The sequence below is a fragment of the Myotis myotis genome, unplaced genomic scaffold (assembly GCF_014108235.1).
Source record: "Myotis myotis isolate mMyoMyo1 unplaced genomic scaffold, mMyoMyo1.p scaffold_m19_p_18, whole genome shotgun sequence".
NCBI classification, from domain to species: Eukaryota; Metazoa; Chordata; class Mammalia; order Chiroptera; family Vespertilionidae; genus Myotis; species Myotis myotis.
The window spans coordinates 21,126,042-21,143,750 of record NW_023416322.1 but is presented as its reverse complement, the minus strand read 5'-3'; the positions used below and the strand labels follow the sequence as shown (position 1 = coordinate 21,143,750).

The following is a 17,709-nucleotide window of genomic DNA, read 5'->3' as shown; positions in this document are numbered from 1 at the left end:
CCCAAAAAATCTCAACTTACACTACTAATTACAAAAATGCAAACAAAAACCAGATGTATTTTCATACCTATCCAAATAATAAGATAAGGACAAAAGGCAACTCTCATCTACTGATGAATGGATATATACTGGTGCTAGAGACAACCAACCAATGTGTTTCTCTCATATTGATGTTTTTCTCTTAATATTTTGATATATTTTTTCTATGTACTTTTTATAAAAATGAGATCAAAATGTATAATTTTATCATTTGGATTTTCTCATTTTATTATTTTATTAAACTTATTTTTTTAAATATATTTTTCTTGATTTCAGAGAGGAAGGGAGAGGGAGAGTACGGGGGTCCCTGTTTGAGTGCCAGATATAGGGGGATGGTGTTCTCTCTTCTTGCAACCAGCGCAGAGAGAGAGAACTCGGGGGTTGATGAAATCTTGAATAGAACTTGACGAGGTTAAGGAAAATTGAATAAAACAAGACTGAGACAGAAATAGAGGAAAGCTGGGACCAAGTGTGGCGTCTGCTCTCTGATAGATGAACAGGGCCCAGAGCCAGCACAGCAACCTTTATTTATAGCCAAATACCAGGAAGTTTTACTAAGGGTCAATAGAAGGGGGAATGTGTGCGTTCTTGTAGCTTCCTCGTAAATAGTCACCTCTGGGTGGGTCCGAATCCCATTCCTTCCTGGTGCTCAACTAGATTTAGGTAAGAATCCATTTCCTGGCACCTGGCTTTGAAGGTCAACTGAGGCATTCCCACCTCTTGGCTGGATATACCCCCAGGATAAGGCTCTGCCTTTATCATGGGTTCAGTCGACATGAATTTAAAAGAAAGCCAGCGCCTTCCCTGGCAGGGGGCCTTCCACAGGAGAGAGAGAGAAACATCAATGATGAGAGAAAATCATTGATTAGCTGACTCCTGCACACCCCTTAGTGGGGATTGAGCCCGCAACCCCGGCATATGCCCTTGACTGGAATCAAACCCGGGACCTATCAGTCTGCAGGCCGATGCTCTATCCACTAAGCCATTTGATTTTCTCAAATATTTTCCAAGTACCAAAGTATTAAGAACATGATCTTTAACTACAGAGTATTTTTTTATCATAAAGCTACATCATATTTTATTTTGCCAATCCCTCATTGTTGGACTTTGAGGTTGTTTCTCAATTTTTTTGTTTTGCTATTTTAAACAAGGGTCAATAATTCTCTTTTAAAAATAGAGGTCTAACTTTCAGATAGTAAAGTGCACAAATCTTAAGGATACAGCTTGTGGAATTTCTGTATTTGTATTCATCTGTGTGACACCTCGGGTGGTTCATATTTTTCTCAGATAATTGAAAAATCGGAGCCTCCAAGTAGAATGAGGCTTCAGGAACTGATGCCAGTGACCCCTGACTTTCAGCAAAATGGAAAGAATTCTGCTTTGCTGACTTTTAATCCATGTAGCGAAGTTAATATTCCTCAGGAGGGTGTGTTTTAAAAGGTTTATCAAATGCTTCTATTCATTTTACTACTTCTGTGTTTGTATTTAATCTCAGAAGGGCTTTTAATTCTAAGAGAAGCTTCAGTGTAGGTTAGAAGGAAAAGTTATGTTCTTGTAAACACAAAGGAAACATTTAAAAAGAAGGTACTTAATTATACTTAACTTTTGGTTGGTTGGTTGGTTGGTTGGTTGAGAATTTCTTTTCACGGCAAGTGAATTTCTTTAAATCTTATACTAATTACATGTAATTTTAAAATATAATGTCTCACAACGATTGGGCTTTATGCCTTTAGTAAAGAATCCTGAGTCTATGAGAAATACAAGCTTAACAGTAACACTACGGTATTATTGCTACTTGTTTTCTAAAATTGTTATTAGATATAGTGTTATATTATTGGAATACCATGTTGTGAAAATTCTGTTAGAAGAATATAATGAAAAATATTTTTTTTTTTTTTTTTTTTTATTTTTTTATTTTTTTTTAGATTTCCTGTTTCTTTTTTTTTTTATTTTTTTATTATTTTTTTATTTATTTATTTTTATTTTAATTAAATCTTTATTGTTCAGATTATTACATTTGTTCCTCTTTTTTTTCCCCCCATAACTCCCCTCCTCCCAGTTCCCACCCCACCCTCCGCCCTCACTCCCCACCCACTGTCCTCATCCATAGGTGCACGATTTTTGTCCAGTCTCTTCCCGCATCTCCCACACCCCTTTCCCCCCCAGGAATAGTCAGTCCATTCCCTTTCTATGTCCCTGATTCTATTATAATCAACAGTTCATTCTGTTCATCAGATTATTTATTCACTTGATTCTTAGATTCACTTGTTGATAGATGCATATTTGTTGTTCATAATTTGTATCTTTACCTTTTTCTTCCTCTTCCCCTTCTTAAAGGATACCTTTCAGCATTTCATATAATCCTGGTTTGGTGGTGATGAACTCCTTTAGCTTTTCCTTATCTGTGAAGCTCTTTATCTGACCTTCAATTCTGAATGATAGCTTTGCTGGATAAAGTAATCTTGGTTGTAGGTTCTTGGTATTCATCACTTTGAATATTTCTTGCCACTCCCTTCTGGCCTGAAAAGTTTCTGTTGAGAAATCAGCTGACAGTCGTATGGGTATTCCCTTGTAGGTAACTGAGTTTCTTTCTCTTGCTGTTTTTAAGATTCTCTCTTTATCTTTTGCTCTTGGCATTTTAATTATGATGTGTCTTGGTGTGGTCCTCTTTGGATTCCTTTTGTTTGGGGTTCTCCGCGCTTCTTGGACCTGTAAGTCCATTTCTTTCACCAGGTGGGGGAAGTTTTCTGTCATTATTTCTTCAAATAGGTTTTCAATATCTTGCTCTCTCTCATCTTCTGGCACCCCTATAATTCTGATGTTGGTACGCTTGAAGCTGTCCCAGAGGCTCCTTACACTATCCTCGCATTTTTGGATTCTTTTTTCATTTTGCTTTTCCGGTTGGGTGTTTTTTGCTTCCTCGCATTTCAAATCATTGACTTGATTCTTGCGCTCCTCTGGTCTGCTGTCAGGAGTCTGTATAATATTCGTTATTTCAGTCCGTGTATGCTTAATTTCTAGTTGGTTCCCCAATATAAGATCGAGGGTCTTATTAGTTTTCTTGTAGATCTCATTAAGTTTATCGACGGCTTCTAAACAGTTCTTGAGAGACCTTAAAAGTGTGGTTCTGAACTCTATATCTTCCATTGACAATTTTGTCCTGTTTCTTTGTCTCCGCATTTTGTTATGCTTCCTTGGTGCACCCCCTAGTGGTCTTTGTTCACAGTCTTATAGTTAAATCTTGATTGTTGTAGCTAATTCCAGGGAGGGTTTGACCTCCAGGCCAAGTGGCTATGAGAATCAGCTGTGTCAGCAGTGAGAGAACTTCTGTCCTCTAGGGAGGTGCTAATCTGGCGTTTGCCTGAGGCTATCCGGCAAATGCCTGTGTGCAGGGCTTGGGCGGGGCGGGTCGCACAGGATCAACAGGGTGGGCAGGAGAGAGCAGTTATGGCGGCTCTCAGTCCTGTCCCCAGGGGCTCTGCCTCTCTGAGTCCCAGCACCCGCTGCAAAGCTCAGAGAGAAAGCTGCACTCGCTCTGACCGAAGCCAGACAGTCCTGCTTCTCCCGTTTGAGTCTGGGTCCCTAAAGACTCGCCCGGATCTGGAGCTCAGAGTCTGCGACTCCCTCCCGATTGAAAACGCCAACCACGCCCTCCGCCGCCAGCCCGCTCCGCGCACTCCGCACCTCAGAATTTGACTTCAGCACTGCGCCTCCTCTGAGTGTCCGTATGCGTTTCTCTTTCCTCCTAGTTGTAGGACTTCCACTCAGGCAGCGTTCCTGTGGTTCTGGGTGATGTCCCTTCCGTTTTTTGGTTTCACTTTTGAAGTAGTTGTTCAAAGCAGCAAACTCCGGCGTTAACCTATGCCGCCATCTTGGTTCTCATGAAAAATATTTTGAACAGGAAACAGTATATTGAACTTTTTACTTTAACTTTTGTGAGATTTTTTAATGAATTATGAATATTTTTCTTCTGTTTCCATTATCAAAATATCCAGCAATTATACTATAATTACCTTATGATCAGTTTTAAAGGGACAACTTGCTTTTTTTTAAAAAAAAAAAAAAAAAGTTCTTCTTTTGAAAAAATGTCCTATATAGCTGTTTCTTACTTTTTCCTTTAGAATTGTAGAAGAGTACCATGACCTATATATGTTACAAAGAGTAAGGTTGGAGAACGATATTAAACAACTAATGGCAGAACGAGATATCTGGAGCACAGCCACTTATGAATTGTCCCTAAAGGTTGGTTCATCAGGAATCATCAACTGAACTTCTTTTTGGTTTGAATAAAATTTCATTTTACAAATTTCAATTGGACAAAAAAGTTAAAAAAAGATGGGTGGGAGTCAAGGAGAGGAGGGCAAAGGGGTAAAAACAGGGAACATTTATAATACTCTCAACAATAAAAATAAATTAAAAAAAGAAGAAGAATAGAAACATGAAGATGCATATTTAATTGATGAATAAGGTAGATGTTATGAACCCTGGAAAGGGAAAGTTATATTTTTTGTTTGTTTGTTTCTTTACTATTGGGTGCCTGGCTATTGCCCACAAAAAGGGTTCTTTTTTTCCCCCCACCAGAATCTATGAAGTATGAGCAAGAATCTTCTATTTTTCTGAAGTGTTAAGTGTGTGCTATTAAGTTGCTTATTCTCACATCTGGGACTTAGAAACGTAATAGCAAATTATGACCTGGAACAGATTCAGATTTTTGTCCCATTTTCCTCTGGAATAGTCAGCACTTATCAAGGTCACATTGTTCTATCCTGATCCAGAATTTAAAAGGGACGTTGTCATGCCCAGAGGAAATAGTCATGACAGTAAATGTATGAGAAACAAATCCAGGAGTTAGGCATTTTCAGTAGGAAAAATAAAGTAGACAAGTGAGTTCCCTCGCTCCAGAAGTATTTGAACAGTAGAGAACTGACCAGCAGAGGGTTCTGTAAAAGAATGCCTTGAATTGATGGGGCTTTGTGTTAGATCACCCCTAAAGTTCCTTCCAAAAGGAAACGACAGCTAGCATGTCCACTCCCTGGAAATGACTTTCTTTTGTTTACAGCTACATGGACAGTGTCTAGAACAGTCATTCATTGAATGACTATATACTACTGGTAATTGATTCCGTGTATCAGTGGTTCTCAAAGTATGACCTCTTGGGAGTCTATGAGACCTTTTCATGAGGTCAAAACGACTTTCATCTTTTCTCTTTCTTTCTTTCTTTCTTTCTTCCTTTCTTTCTTTCTTTCTTTCTTCCTTTCTTTCTTTAAAAACTACTTTCATCTTAATGCTGGAATGTTATTTGCCTTTTTCACTGTCATTCTCACATGAGTGTAGTGGATTTCTTTGAAGTTACATCATATGGAATATTGCAACAAATTGAATGCAAAAGCAAATATGAAAATTCCGCTCTATTCTATTAAAGAGATTGTTTTTAAATGTGAAAGTGGTAATCTTTTCTCCAATTTTTTTTTGTTTTGGAAAATAAAATTATTTTTTCATAAAAATGTTATTTTAATGTATGTTAATTTATTAATGTTACATTTAAGTGAATTAACATGGATTTTTAATAATTTCAGTTTTAACTTGCAATATAGTAAATACCAATAGATAAAATCATGTATAGAAAAGCTCTTTGAAGTTTTCAATAATTATTAAGAGTATGACATTTTTTTGTGTGTGTGTGTGTTTTAATATATTTTTTATTGATATCAGAGAGGAAAAGAGAGGGAGAAATAGAAACATCAATGATGAGAAAAATCACTGATTGGCTGCCTCCTGCACACCCCACACTGGGGATCGAGCCCACAACCTGGGCATGTGCCCTTGATCAGAATCAAACCCAGGACCCTTCCGTCTGCAGGCTGTCGCTCTATCCACTGAGCCAAACCAGCTAGGGCTATAATGGGTATTTGGTATCAAATTGTGTGGGAATTTCTGCTACATACTATACACAAATTTTCGTGTACCGGGCCTCCAGTCCTATTATAATGGATAAGAAAAATTAATCTCAAATAGATTAAATAACATTCCCCCCCACTTTTCTCCCTTTCTCTCTAGGAACTTCTTTATTAATTTGGTTCTAGTTTAGTAGTTTTAGAAAATATAAATTTGTGATTCAAACTAATTCATGATTTATATAAGTCATTGTGATTGAGTTCATAGTTCAATGTAAAAGTGGTTTGAGTTTAATAAATTAAAGTGGTTTGTTAATGATTTAGGATCTTAATTTCAGTTCTTTTTTTAATATAGGTAATTCAAAAAAATAGAGTCATTTTGGCTAAAAACCTTTACCTCAATGAAAAAGCCTGGAATAAATATGCTAAGCATTTCATCATACTGCTGTCAACAAAGGTAAACCTCAGTTCACGTAACTTATGGAAAAAAGACTCCAACTGTTGAGGGTTGAGACTGTAAGAAGCTTTTGCTAAATTTATAGATTAAATTTTAAGTATAGTTTTACATTTGTGCTTTATTGTGGCAGAATGAAAAATTGAAGGAAAGGTGAATAAAGGTCTTCTAATTAAAGCAAGTTAAGCAGTTTATCTGAGTTAATAACACTGTAAATGTTGTTTATAGTTACTCTATTTATTAAAGTAAAAAAGTTGTGATGAGCTGTGTTTATTGAAATAGTTGTATTATCGATGCATTCTCTGCAATTTAATGGGTAAGTTCAGTGAGCACACTAGATTGCAAAGGAGGAAAGTGGTACCTAGTGTTTCTAGAGTCAAACCATTTACCCTAGTCATTTCATTAATTCTTTTGGCAATCTGTACCAGTGGTCGGCAAACTGCGGCCCGTGAGCCATATGCGGCTCTTTGGCCCCTTGAGTGTGGCTCTTCCACAAAATACCACATGCAGGTGTGCATGTACAGTGCGATTGAAACTTCGTGGCCCTTCGTGGCCCATGCGGAGAAGTCGGTATTTTGTGGAAGAGCCACCTCAAGGGGCCAAAGAGCCGCATGTGGCTCGCAAGCTGCAGTTTGCCGACCACTGATCTATACTAATAAAAGGGTAATATGCTAATTAGAATGGATAGACTGGTATCTTCCGGACGTCCTTCCAGATAAAGCTGCAGCGGCTGTGAGGGCTGAGGAGGGCCGAGGAGGGCTGGCAGTGGCAGCAGCAGCGGGGTGATGAGGGTGGTGCCTTCCCCTGATTGGCCCACTCACCTCCTGTAAAGGGTGGCCAGACTGCAGCTTAGGCATGGGGAGCTGGCTAAGCCATCAGTAGGACATCTCACAGCTCCCGGATTGTGAGAGTGGGCAGGCTGAGCTGAGGGACCCCCCTCCAGTGCATAAATTTTTGTGTACTGGGCCTCCAGTCCTATTATAATGGATAAGAAAAATTAATCTCAAATAGATTAAATAACATTCCCCTAGGTTACACAGCCAGTTAAATGTCTAGGATTCATATTTGGTTCTGTTTAGCTTTGAATTTCTGTTCTTTCTAGTGTACTGCACTACCTCCCATGAAAGTTTCATGGGGAAATTGGGCTCTTGTTGCAAAGGAAAAAAATTTTGCCTCCAATACTTAGTGCCACAGAAAATCTACCACTGAAGGGACTGTATAATAGTGTCACTGATGATATTTTGAAAGAGGAATATCTTTTTAATTTTGTAATCCATTTTCTATGGATTTCTCTGGTATTACAATATTAATAATGGCTTGGTGTATGCTAATAACTATTTGTTACATTAATAAATGAAAAAGTGGTTTGATTCCATGCCTTTTATCTAGGACACTTCGGATCTTGCATTGTTGCAGAAGTTGACACAGAAATGGAAAAGCTTAGTGAATAAATTTAAACAGGAAGTGGAAGAAAACGAAAATTCTACAAGGCAGAAATTGCTCGTAATTAAGGATGGCCTTATCAAATGGCAGACGTTCTTCAGAACTAACAAGTGAGCCTCTAAGAATTTTGTCTTTCTGACTATCCTCTGTCATGGCCTATTGCACGAATCTCTTCGTGCAACAGGCCTCTGGTATTGTAGAACAGTTCGAAAAATCTGACAGTGGAAGAGGCTGTCTATCAGGTAGTTAAGTCTAGGCTGGATCACAGCCAAAGTTAGTGGGAATCTATACTTTGAATGCAGGCTAGACTCAACACATTTAAGTACCATTTGCATTTCAAATTGAGCATGGTGGTTTCAGTTTTTTTCATATCCTCTGAGAGGTTTCCCAGTTCGGAGATGTGGAATTCTGGAAGCTGAAGCTGGTACATATCCAGGCTGGTTGCTGCCGCCATTCCCATTTGTTGACCCCTAGCTGGGAGGGGAGCACAGATGGCAGTGGTTCTCTTCTGCCTTTCTCTCTAGCAACTTCTTTATCAACAGCTTTCTTCTTGTGAGACTTTAGAGAGATGACAGGAAACTTTCCTACCAGAATTTGGGGCTCCTGACCTTAATTATCCATTAGGCTTCCTTTCTATTTACATGTTGTTTTGACAGCTGTATTCAACAGGAATTATTCTTACGGTAATCAAATTTTGGATGCAGAAGACCCAGAGATCACCTTTTTTTTTTTTTTATTTTTTTTATTAAATCCTCACCTGAGGGAATTTTTCCATTGATTTTTAGAGAGAATGGAGGGGAGAGGGAGAGACAGAAACATCAATATAAGAGAGACACATCGATTGGTTGCCTCCTGCATGCGCCCCAACCACGGCCAGGTACTGAGCTGCAGCCTAGGTATGTGTCCTTGGCCGGACTCAAACCCAAGACCCTTCAGTCCACAGGAAGCCAAATGGGCTAGGGCGAAATGACCTTTTTAATACTACTGTGGCCTCTGACCCTGTAACTTGGTTATTCAGGCCTGAGAAGAATCTGAATTTATGTTTTTATTTGTAAATTTAAAGATGAATGCCTATGGAAGGGAGGGGGGCGAACCTGGAAGGTATGCTTGAAAATCATTAAGGAGAAGCATACTATTGTCATATGGTGTATGGATTCACGATTTTCTTTCTTTATACCCTGTTCTGAGACCCTGCTCTTTTTCCTTCTTTCAGGGTAGAAGACATTTTAACCCATAGTAAAGGAAATATATTTGAATCAATTCTTCCAGACTTCAAGAACTGGCTAAAGGTAAGATTTGCCACTCCTCGCCTCCAGCTGAGTCACATCTCAATCTTTAAAATGCCACACTAAGTTTTGGGTAAGACAAGGAAAATAACAAGACTACAGGGGCTTTTAAAAATATGCTTAACTATTTTATTTTCAGTTCTATTTTAGATTTTTGGGTCAAATAAGTTACGGTGCCAGAAAAAAAGGCAGGGAGGAGATATCTGATTCTCCTATAGGTTTTTTTCTTTTCTTTCTTTTTTCTTTTTTTCAGTTACAGTTCTCTAACTGTAAGATGTAACATTTGTGCCTCTCCTATACCTGGCTTTTGTTTTAAGGGCAAATTGGACTTTTAAGATCAACATCATTTTTCAAATTGTGGTAAAATATACATAAACATATAATTTACCAATTTAAGGGTACGGTTCAATGGCATTAAGTACATTTACATTGTTGTGCAAACATCACCGCCATCCATCTCTAAAACTTCTTTCATCTTCCCAAATTGAAACTCTACACACCCACTAACTGCCCATTTCCTCCTGCCCTAGTTCCTGGCAACCACCACTCTATTTTCTGTCTCTCTGAATTTGACTACTCTGGGCACCTCATATAAGTGGAATCATTTAGATTTGGCCTTTGTGACCGACGACAGCCTTCCTTCAGCATAATGTTCTTAATGTTTATTCATGTCGTAGCATGTGTCAAATTTCCTTTCTGTCCATTGTCTGTATAATCCACATTTTGTTTATTAGTAACCTCTTTTAAAAAGTGTTTGAACTATGGAAACAGGTTTTATTAATCAAATTACTATCATGTTATAGTAGTTGGACAGAGGAAAGTACATAAAATACTGAAATTCCTCCAAAGTGAATATCAAACTTGTGACTTGATAAAATGTTATCCAGATCCCAGGGAGCCATTTTCTTTTCTTTTGGAATGACTTGAGCAGGATATTCTCCGAATTGAAGGTTTGTTGTCTTATACACAATATAGTTGGTTTAGTGACCTGGTGGTTGTTTTTTTTTTAACTGTTTTTCTGGAAATTTTGACATTGCTTAGATAAAATTGAAATAATCCATGCTTCTTCATTTAGTAGGAATAATAATAACTCATTCATTAAACACTCTGCTAAGCTAATGGTGATTTTCATATGTGATGTTATTCTTCATAGCAGCCACATGATGCAGGTTTTATAATCCCCATCTCACAGAAATGTTAAGTAACTTGCCAAGTTATCTCTAAGTGGCAAGTGGCTGAATCAGAGTTTGAGTCCATGTCTCTCCAACTCCAAAATTCCTACACTTAATGCTCTGCAACAAGCCTTCCCTATAATGGTCATTCTTATTGAAGCGTGGATGATTTGATTCCATTATCTGAATCACAGGTAATGGCAAACTTTATATATAAACTAGAGGCCTGGTGCACGAAATTCGTGCACAGGGGTGTGTGTCCCTCAGCCCAGCCTGCACCCTCTTACAATCTAAGACTGCTGGCTCCCAACCACTCACCTGCCTGCCTGCCAGATTGCCCCTAACCGCTTCTGCCTGCCACCTTGATCACCCCCTAACCACTCCCCTGCCAGCCTGATCAACGCCTAACTGCTCCCCTGCTGGCCTGATTGTCCCTAACTGTCCTCTCCTGCCGGCCTGGTCCTCCCCAACTGCCCTGCCTTGCCAACCTGGTCGCCTCTAACTGCTCTCCCCTGCTGGCCATCTTGTGGAGGCCATCTTTGACCACATTGGGGGCGGCCATCTTTGTGTTGGAGTGATGGTCAATTTGCATATTACCTCTTTATTATATAGGATAGTACTTTATTTCTTCTATGAATATTTATTGATACGTCATGTTTTGGACTTGGGGTTAAACAGATAAATAAAGTATGAATAAAACACAACCATTACATTCTAGGAACTTTCCCAGTCTAGTGGGGATCATGTAAACAAATGTATTATATCCTTTCGAAAGCATATAGCAATTAAACATGCTTAGCTCTCTGGTACTTAATTGCCTATCACCAACTTTTTACCCATATAGATTTAATGTAATTATTATCCTGGTAAACGATGGGTAATCTTATAAGATAGCAAATTAATTTAAATTTACTTTAATTTTGAAAATAAAATGTATGTCAGATGAAGAAATGGTATGAACAAATAATAATAGGATATTTAACTCCAAAATAATTGAAATAAAGATCTGGTTCGACTTTAATGAAATCATTAGTGGATAATGTGCTAATTTCTTTACCTCCCTTTTACTCTCTAGATACTGAATGAAGATAAAGAGAAGTTTACTGGGAGTTCTCTAGTGTCAAAATATGATTCTCTCAAGATTATTAAATATTTACAGGAAAACTGGACAGATGTTGGATTTGGGATATTTCATCGCCATAAAAGTATGGAGGGGGCAATGCCACCAGAGCTCCAACACATGGAGGAAATTATAAAAAACACAGACAGACTCTACAAAGATTTTAAATTAAGGGTAACTGGGGATAATGGTAAGAAAAAAACAATGATAATTAGATTGCTCGACATAAAGGATTTTAATAATAATTATTTTCAATACAATTAATAGTTAAAATCAAGATAGTATTTGAATAGTTTTAGAAATAAAGCAAAATAAACCATTGAGCATCACTTTGTTGAGATGTAATTAGTATACAATACAGTTTACCTGTGTAAAGTGTACAATTTGATTATGTTTAGTGTATTCACAGATGTGTGCAACCATCACTACAGTCAGTTTTAGATAATTGGATGATATCTAATTCTCTTATAGGTCTTTTTTTTTTCATTTTTAAAATTACAGTTGACATATGATATTATCTTAGTTTCAGGTATACTAAGTCTTTTTTAAATTTTTTTCCCCATCACCATTTATCCCCCCTATACCCTCTTACATCTCCACCTCCCCCTACCCCATAATCACCACACTGTTTTATGTGTCCATAGTGTGTTCTCTCTCTCTCTCTCTCTCTCTCTCTCTCTCTCTCTCTCTCTCTTCTTTTTTGTTTAGGTTTTTTTTATTGTCTGTAATTTGTCTTGGTTTTGAGTCTATTCTTTTCATATTCCTGGTTGTTTCTGATTGATGTTGGGCATCATGTGTGATAAATTCTAGAAATAATTAAGACTCTGGATGATGCTATATTTCAAAAGAATGATTTTAGTTTTTATTCTGGCAGGTTATTTAGGATAGGAGTAGATCATTTTAATCCAAAAAGGGACTGAGCTGAGATGAAGTATGGCTCCAGGCTTTGCAAGAACCATTCTATTCTATTCTACCCTTACTTCTAAGGTGTAGCCCTTCAGGGATTTAGGGGTCCCAAGTGAAAGCCTGGTGCGTTTACCAGGGCCTCTGCTCCTTAGCAGATTTTGAACTTCAATTTATTTCCCCAGTGGGGTGACCTAATATCCCAGTTTTCCTTGAGACATATTGAAAATTCGCCCTCCAAAACCCATGAGAGACATTAAAAACCCATCAGAACACTTGTAATCACTATGTCATATGTTACCTAAGAATCAGGCCTTCTCTGTAAAGTGTTCCAGGCAACTCTGATGCATTGACTACCACTGTTGTTCAACATCAAACTACTCTAGGTGGGGAAACACAATCTTAGTGATCTGTTACAGCAGTAATATAGTTACAGATAAAATGGCAATACTTATCTATGAGAATATTCCTATTGTGGGCAGACAAAAATGATTTAGTAAATGGTTTACAGTAATGAGAGTCCAAATGAAGAGTGATAGGGAAATTAACAGATCACTTTGAATACTCCTCGGTGGTCAAAGTTGACTGATGAAGGCATTGAAAATATTTTCATCAAGGATAAGAAAACGTTTGCTTTTAAATTATTTCTCTTTATATATCTCTGAGATAGGAGCATTTGTATTTCTTATTTTGCAAATGACATAAGACAGAGGTATAAAGTGGTTATTTTGCCATGATCTCACGTGAATCAATTCAAAGACTAGGATCCATATTTGATTCTGGTTCAGACTAAAACTATGCACTTCATGAAAACCTGAACAATGACTTAAAAATAACTCAAGAACTATATTTCATTTCTCTTATTAACTGTCCTATAATTATGAAGAACCTGTTTATCACCATTGTCTTCTTAACAGAAAGACTCAGTGAATTAATGCCTTTTTCAGAAAACTGTAGTTCATAGTTTCTGGGTTTAATGTATTTGATTCTCAGCTGAGAAGATAAGAGACTTAGAGTATAGGTTGCCATCAAATAGTCGATCAGTCAGAAAAGTAATTATACAGTATTCACTAAACATTTATCTAGGAACTGCTCTTTATAAGATTTTTGCTAAGCAAGCTATAAGATAATAAAAAGGTGAAAAAAGATATGCCCCTGCCCATTAGTATTTTATAATTTATTATTGAAATAGTCAACTTGGCCCTAGTTGGTTTGGCTCAGTGGCTAGCTAGATCATCAGCCTGCGGACTGAAGGATCCCAGGTTCGATTCCAGTCAAGGGCACATGACTGGGTTGCAAGCTTGATCCCCACCCAGGGGGCGTGTAAGAGGCAACCAATCAATGATTCTCTCTCATCATTGATGTTTCTCTCTCTCTCTCTCTCTCTCTCTCTCTCTCTCTCTCTCTCTCTCCCCCCCTCCCTGTCTGAAATTAATAAAAACATATTTTTTTAAAAAGAAATAGTAAACTTACAAATACTTCTAACAATTCATGCTTTTCTCACTTTTCTAGGTATCACTAAAATTCTTTTAAGTTTGATTAGTACTCTTGACTTCTATTCTTTCAAGATCGACCAGCATCTGGATTTTCCTGATGTGCTTCTCGAAGAATGGGAGGCACTTACTGAAAAAATTAATGAAATGGTAGCTCAGACGGATATCTTGTTAAACACTGTTGGTACTGTTCCACAGAGCCTTGATGCAGATTCTGGCTCGTAAGTTCCCATAGCTCTCTGCTTCTCAATTGCGTTTTCCCAGTACCTAGCCTCAGACACAGGGAGCTGGGCTCAGATGACAAACCTTAAAATCCTGTTCCTCCCAGGAAGAAAGTCCATCTGACTGGGAGCAGGAGGGTGAGGGAGTCCTGTGTTCATGACTGCAGTGGCCCATGGTGGAGTTTCTGCCTCACTGAGCTGGGAAGGGGAAGAGTGGCGGCAATCATGGTTCAGATACCATAGATTCTTGTCTTTCTCACTGAATCTTCATAGACTGTCTCGAAGAGATGTCTCTTCAGTTGCTCTTTGTTCTTGGGACCATTTTTAGAGGCTTTTGATTTTTTTTTTTTTATCCTCCCCCAAGGATATTTTTCCATTGATTTTTATAAAGAGAGAGTGTAAGAGAGAGGGAGAGACAGAGAGAAAATCAATGTGAGAGAAACACATCAATTGGTTGCCTCTTGCATGCGCCCTGACCTGGGCCCGGGCCGGGGAGGTGCCTGCAACCAAGGTATGTGCCCTTGACTGGAATCGAACCCGGGACCCTTCTGTCCGCAGGCCGACACTCTATCCACTGAGCCAAACAAGCCAGGGCTCGATTTTTTTTTTTTTTTTAAAGAAGTAATTCTCACCAGTTTTACTGAGAAATGGGTCAGCTTTGCTCCTCACACTGTCATGCTGGATGCTGATCTCTTGAGAGAATTTAAAAATTCATTCTCACTTTTTGGTCTCATTGGTCTAAGAGTGAATATAAAGCATGTGAGTGTGAGTTTTTATAGCAGAGAGCTAGCACTGAAGGTAAGATCTACATTATCCAAAGTGCATCATGCTGATTGCTATGGATGTTAGCCAATATTCCTGATAATTCAAGGTTTTCATTCACATTCCCTTGAATTCTCAAACATTTGTCAACACTAAGTATACTAGCGAGGCCCACCCAAATAAAACCCTTTCCTTTAACTGATAGTTACTTTTATATTCTGATTAAGTCACTTATCTTTATTTTACTTAATTTTTCCTTCAGGGCCCTTGCAGCACATATATATAGCATGATTAAACATTGGCACGTGGAGATGGGCAATGAGATTGCTAATGGTAACATTGAACTTCAGCGCCACGTATGTACTTAATAGGGATTTGCCAGGTTAATTTTGCCTTGGCTGAGAGTTTTCTTTAAGGAAAAATCAGGTCATGCCTATGCAATTAAAGCAGGAGATTGTGAGGGCAAAATGGGAACTTACATTGACTTCTTAGCCAGCACAACATGAAATAATTTCTAGAGGATGTCTTAGTTTATTACATTTACTTTCACCTCATAATTATAATTTAAATTTACATTGAAAAAAATTATTATAAGTAAACTTAATATGATAAAATGAACTTAGTCCATTTTAATATTACTTAAATTAGGAATTTGAAAGGCAGAGCTCATCAGTTATATGGGAATATTACTTATGAATCATCACATTACAGTATATGACAATACATTATAAATATATAGAACCAAGAGTTGAGGAGCAAATATATCAACACTGGAAGTATGGATCCAGGGTTGGGGGAAATTTCTGTGATTTGGAAGAACAATCATCATAACAGCCAAATAACTAAATTTTCCCAAATAAGGCAAACATGTAAATAATTACAGCCAATTATAAACATCTCTGCCCTTCCCCCTGCCCACAAAGCACCCCTAACCATTTTCCAGGTTTGGCATTGCCCAATTGAAATTGTTTTTTGCTGAAAGAAACTTTGTAAAACTTAATGTCTCAGTTTACCTTTTTACATATATAAACATTGGGAAAAAACTTTTATTCTCCATCAAAATTACTAAGGGATGTATGTACTGGGGCACTGTACAACTTTTCTAACCTTGGAATCATATTGAATGTTGCCACCTTTACTTCCTGTTCCCCTTAGATTTTCACACAGTACTCGTTTTTTTTAATCTTCACTAGAGAATATTTTTTCCAATGATTTTTGTGGGGGGGGGGGTGCAGAAAGAAACATCAATGTGAGAGAGATACATCGATTGGTTGCCTCCCACACGAACCCTGCCTCCCATTGGGGCTGGAGATGGAACCTGCAACCAAGGGACATGCCCTTGACCAGGAATCCAGCCCTCCACCCTCCAGTGTGCAGCCCAATGCTCTAACCACCAAGACACACTGGCCTGGGCTCACACAGAGCTTGTTTTTACCACCCTACCAATAAAATCAGCTTTGCAAAAGTGATATAGTGCATCTGATGTTGAGTGTGTGAACTATGTCAGGTTCATGCTATGTCTGACAGATGTCAAATATCACTGTTATTTCCCTCAAGAATTTAAAATCCCAAGGCATCCTGGAGAGTTCACTGTGGAGCCCTAGGATGCCTTAGTGAACAATTTGGTAACTGTAGTTTTAATACCCTTGACCAAGCTAAAGAAGAGTTTAATGTAGTATAATGAGAAAAAATATATATATATAGTTATACCAGCTGCATAGTGATGATAGCATTGCTAAAAATTGGATGCAGGTATGATCATCTGTTTTTAAATTTGGCATGGTTTTTACTGTTTGATTTATTTAAAATGGGTCATTTGTATTATAACTGTTTTTTAACAGATGGATGAATTGCATATATCTATGGTCAAGTGGATGGTAAATGTGCTGATATTAATGGTACCTGACTTTACTGACCGAGACAGTCTCCCAGAGTTTTTGGAGAAAGAAAGTGATGAAAAACATGATATAGGAGTTGCAAAGTTAGAGCTAAACGCAATTGCACTGGCCAAAAATCTGTCCCGATACACCAGTTATTTGAACGGGTAAAACGATCTGTTTTTCTTTTTATTTCTGCCCCCTTTGAAGATTAAATGTGACATAAAGCACAGGAGAGAAGGGCAGCAATTAGAAGTTGTTCTAAAACCTGGAAAGAAGTACCAGTTCTTCACTTAAATTAGCTTTGACACTGCCCAGTTGGAATATGAGATTTTTGTGTTTTCCCAATGGCTTTAGAATTCATTTGAAAACAATGTTAGCATGGGCAGGATGGGACATATGTACAGACGAGAGGCCTGATGCACGAAATTCGTGCAAGGGGCTTGGCCCTCACAGCCCCGGCTTCATCTAGAAGGTCATCTGGAAGGACGTCCAGAAGGACATCTGGTCTAATTAGCATATTACACTTTTATTATTATAGATGTGGGAGTGACAATTAGTAACAAAACAAAAAGACTCACTTAACTTGCATTAAGTAAGAAACGTTTCGCACTTTTCCTCAGGCTGGGGCATTTATGAAGAAGCTTATAGTGTCCTGGGTAATTCCATGCAAAGCTGAATGTATACTTTTTTATGTTTCAATAAAAACCAACCAAAACATCTCTTTCTAAAAACCTTATGTCTGGAAAGCTAGAGGATTCCCACCAAATAAAGACGAAGTCTGGAAAATTGTAAACTAGTAAGCCTACTGTCTCTGATTAACTAGTAAGCCTACTGTCTCTGATTACTTCAAATTTGGCAAGTAGCTTTTATAATCTAGCCAATTACCCACTTCATTTCCATTCAATGTTACCAATGGTCAAAAGTGAGAGGAATGGAAGGGAGTGAAGAAGACAAGGGTAAAAAATGAGAAAGAGACAAATTATACTCTTTGGTGAGTCAGTAGCTTAATTGTTAATGGTAAACTTCCACTGTACTTGGATTT

The 17,709-nt window shown here is 37.9% G+C and overlaps 1 protein-coding gene across 2 annotated transcripts in view; it reads left to right on the top strand.

Annotated features, from left to right (window-relative positions):
* AXDND1 (axonemal dynein light chain domain containing 1) overlaps positions 1 to 17,709 on the top strand; it is a 58,884-nt gene that overhangs the window by 23,131 nt on the left and 18,044 nt on the right. For both annotated transcript variants that reach the window (XM_036344535.1, XM_036344534.1), the window contains 8 exons: positions 4,161 to 4,281; positions 6,289 to 6,390; positions 7,777 to 7,940; positions 9,044 to 9,119; positions 11,364 to 11,598; positions 13,824 to 14,025; positions 15,050 to 15,143; positions 16,629 to 16,831. In XM_036344535.1, coding sequence (XP_036200428.1) covers positions 4,161 to 4,281; positions 6,289 to 6,390; positions 7,777 to 7,940; positions 9,044 to 9,119; positions 11,364 to 11,598; positions 13,824 to 14,025; positions 15,050 to 15,143; positions 16,629 to 16,831 — 1,197 coding nt within the window. The remainder of the gene's footprint in view (positions 1 to 4,160; positions 4,282 to 6,288; positions 6,391 to 7,776; positions 7,941 to 9,043; positions 9,120 to 11,363; positions 11,599 to 13,823; positions 14,026 to 15,049; positions 15,144 to 16,628; positions 16,832 to 17,709) is intronic.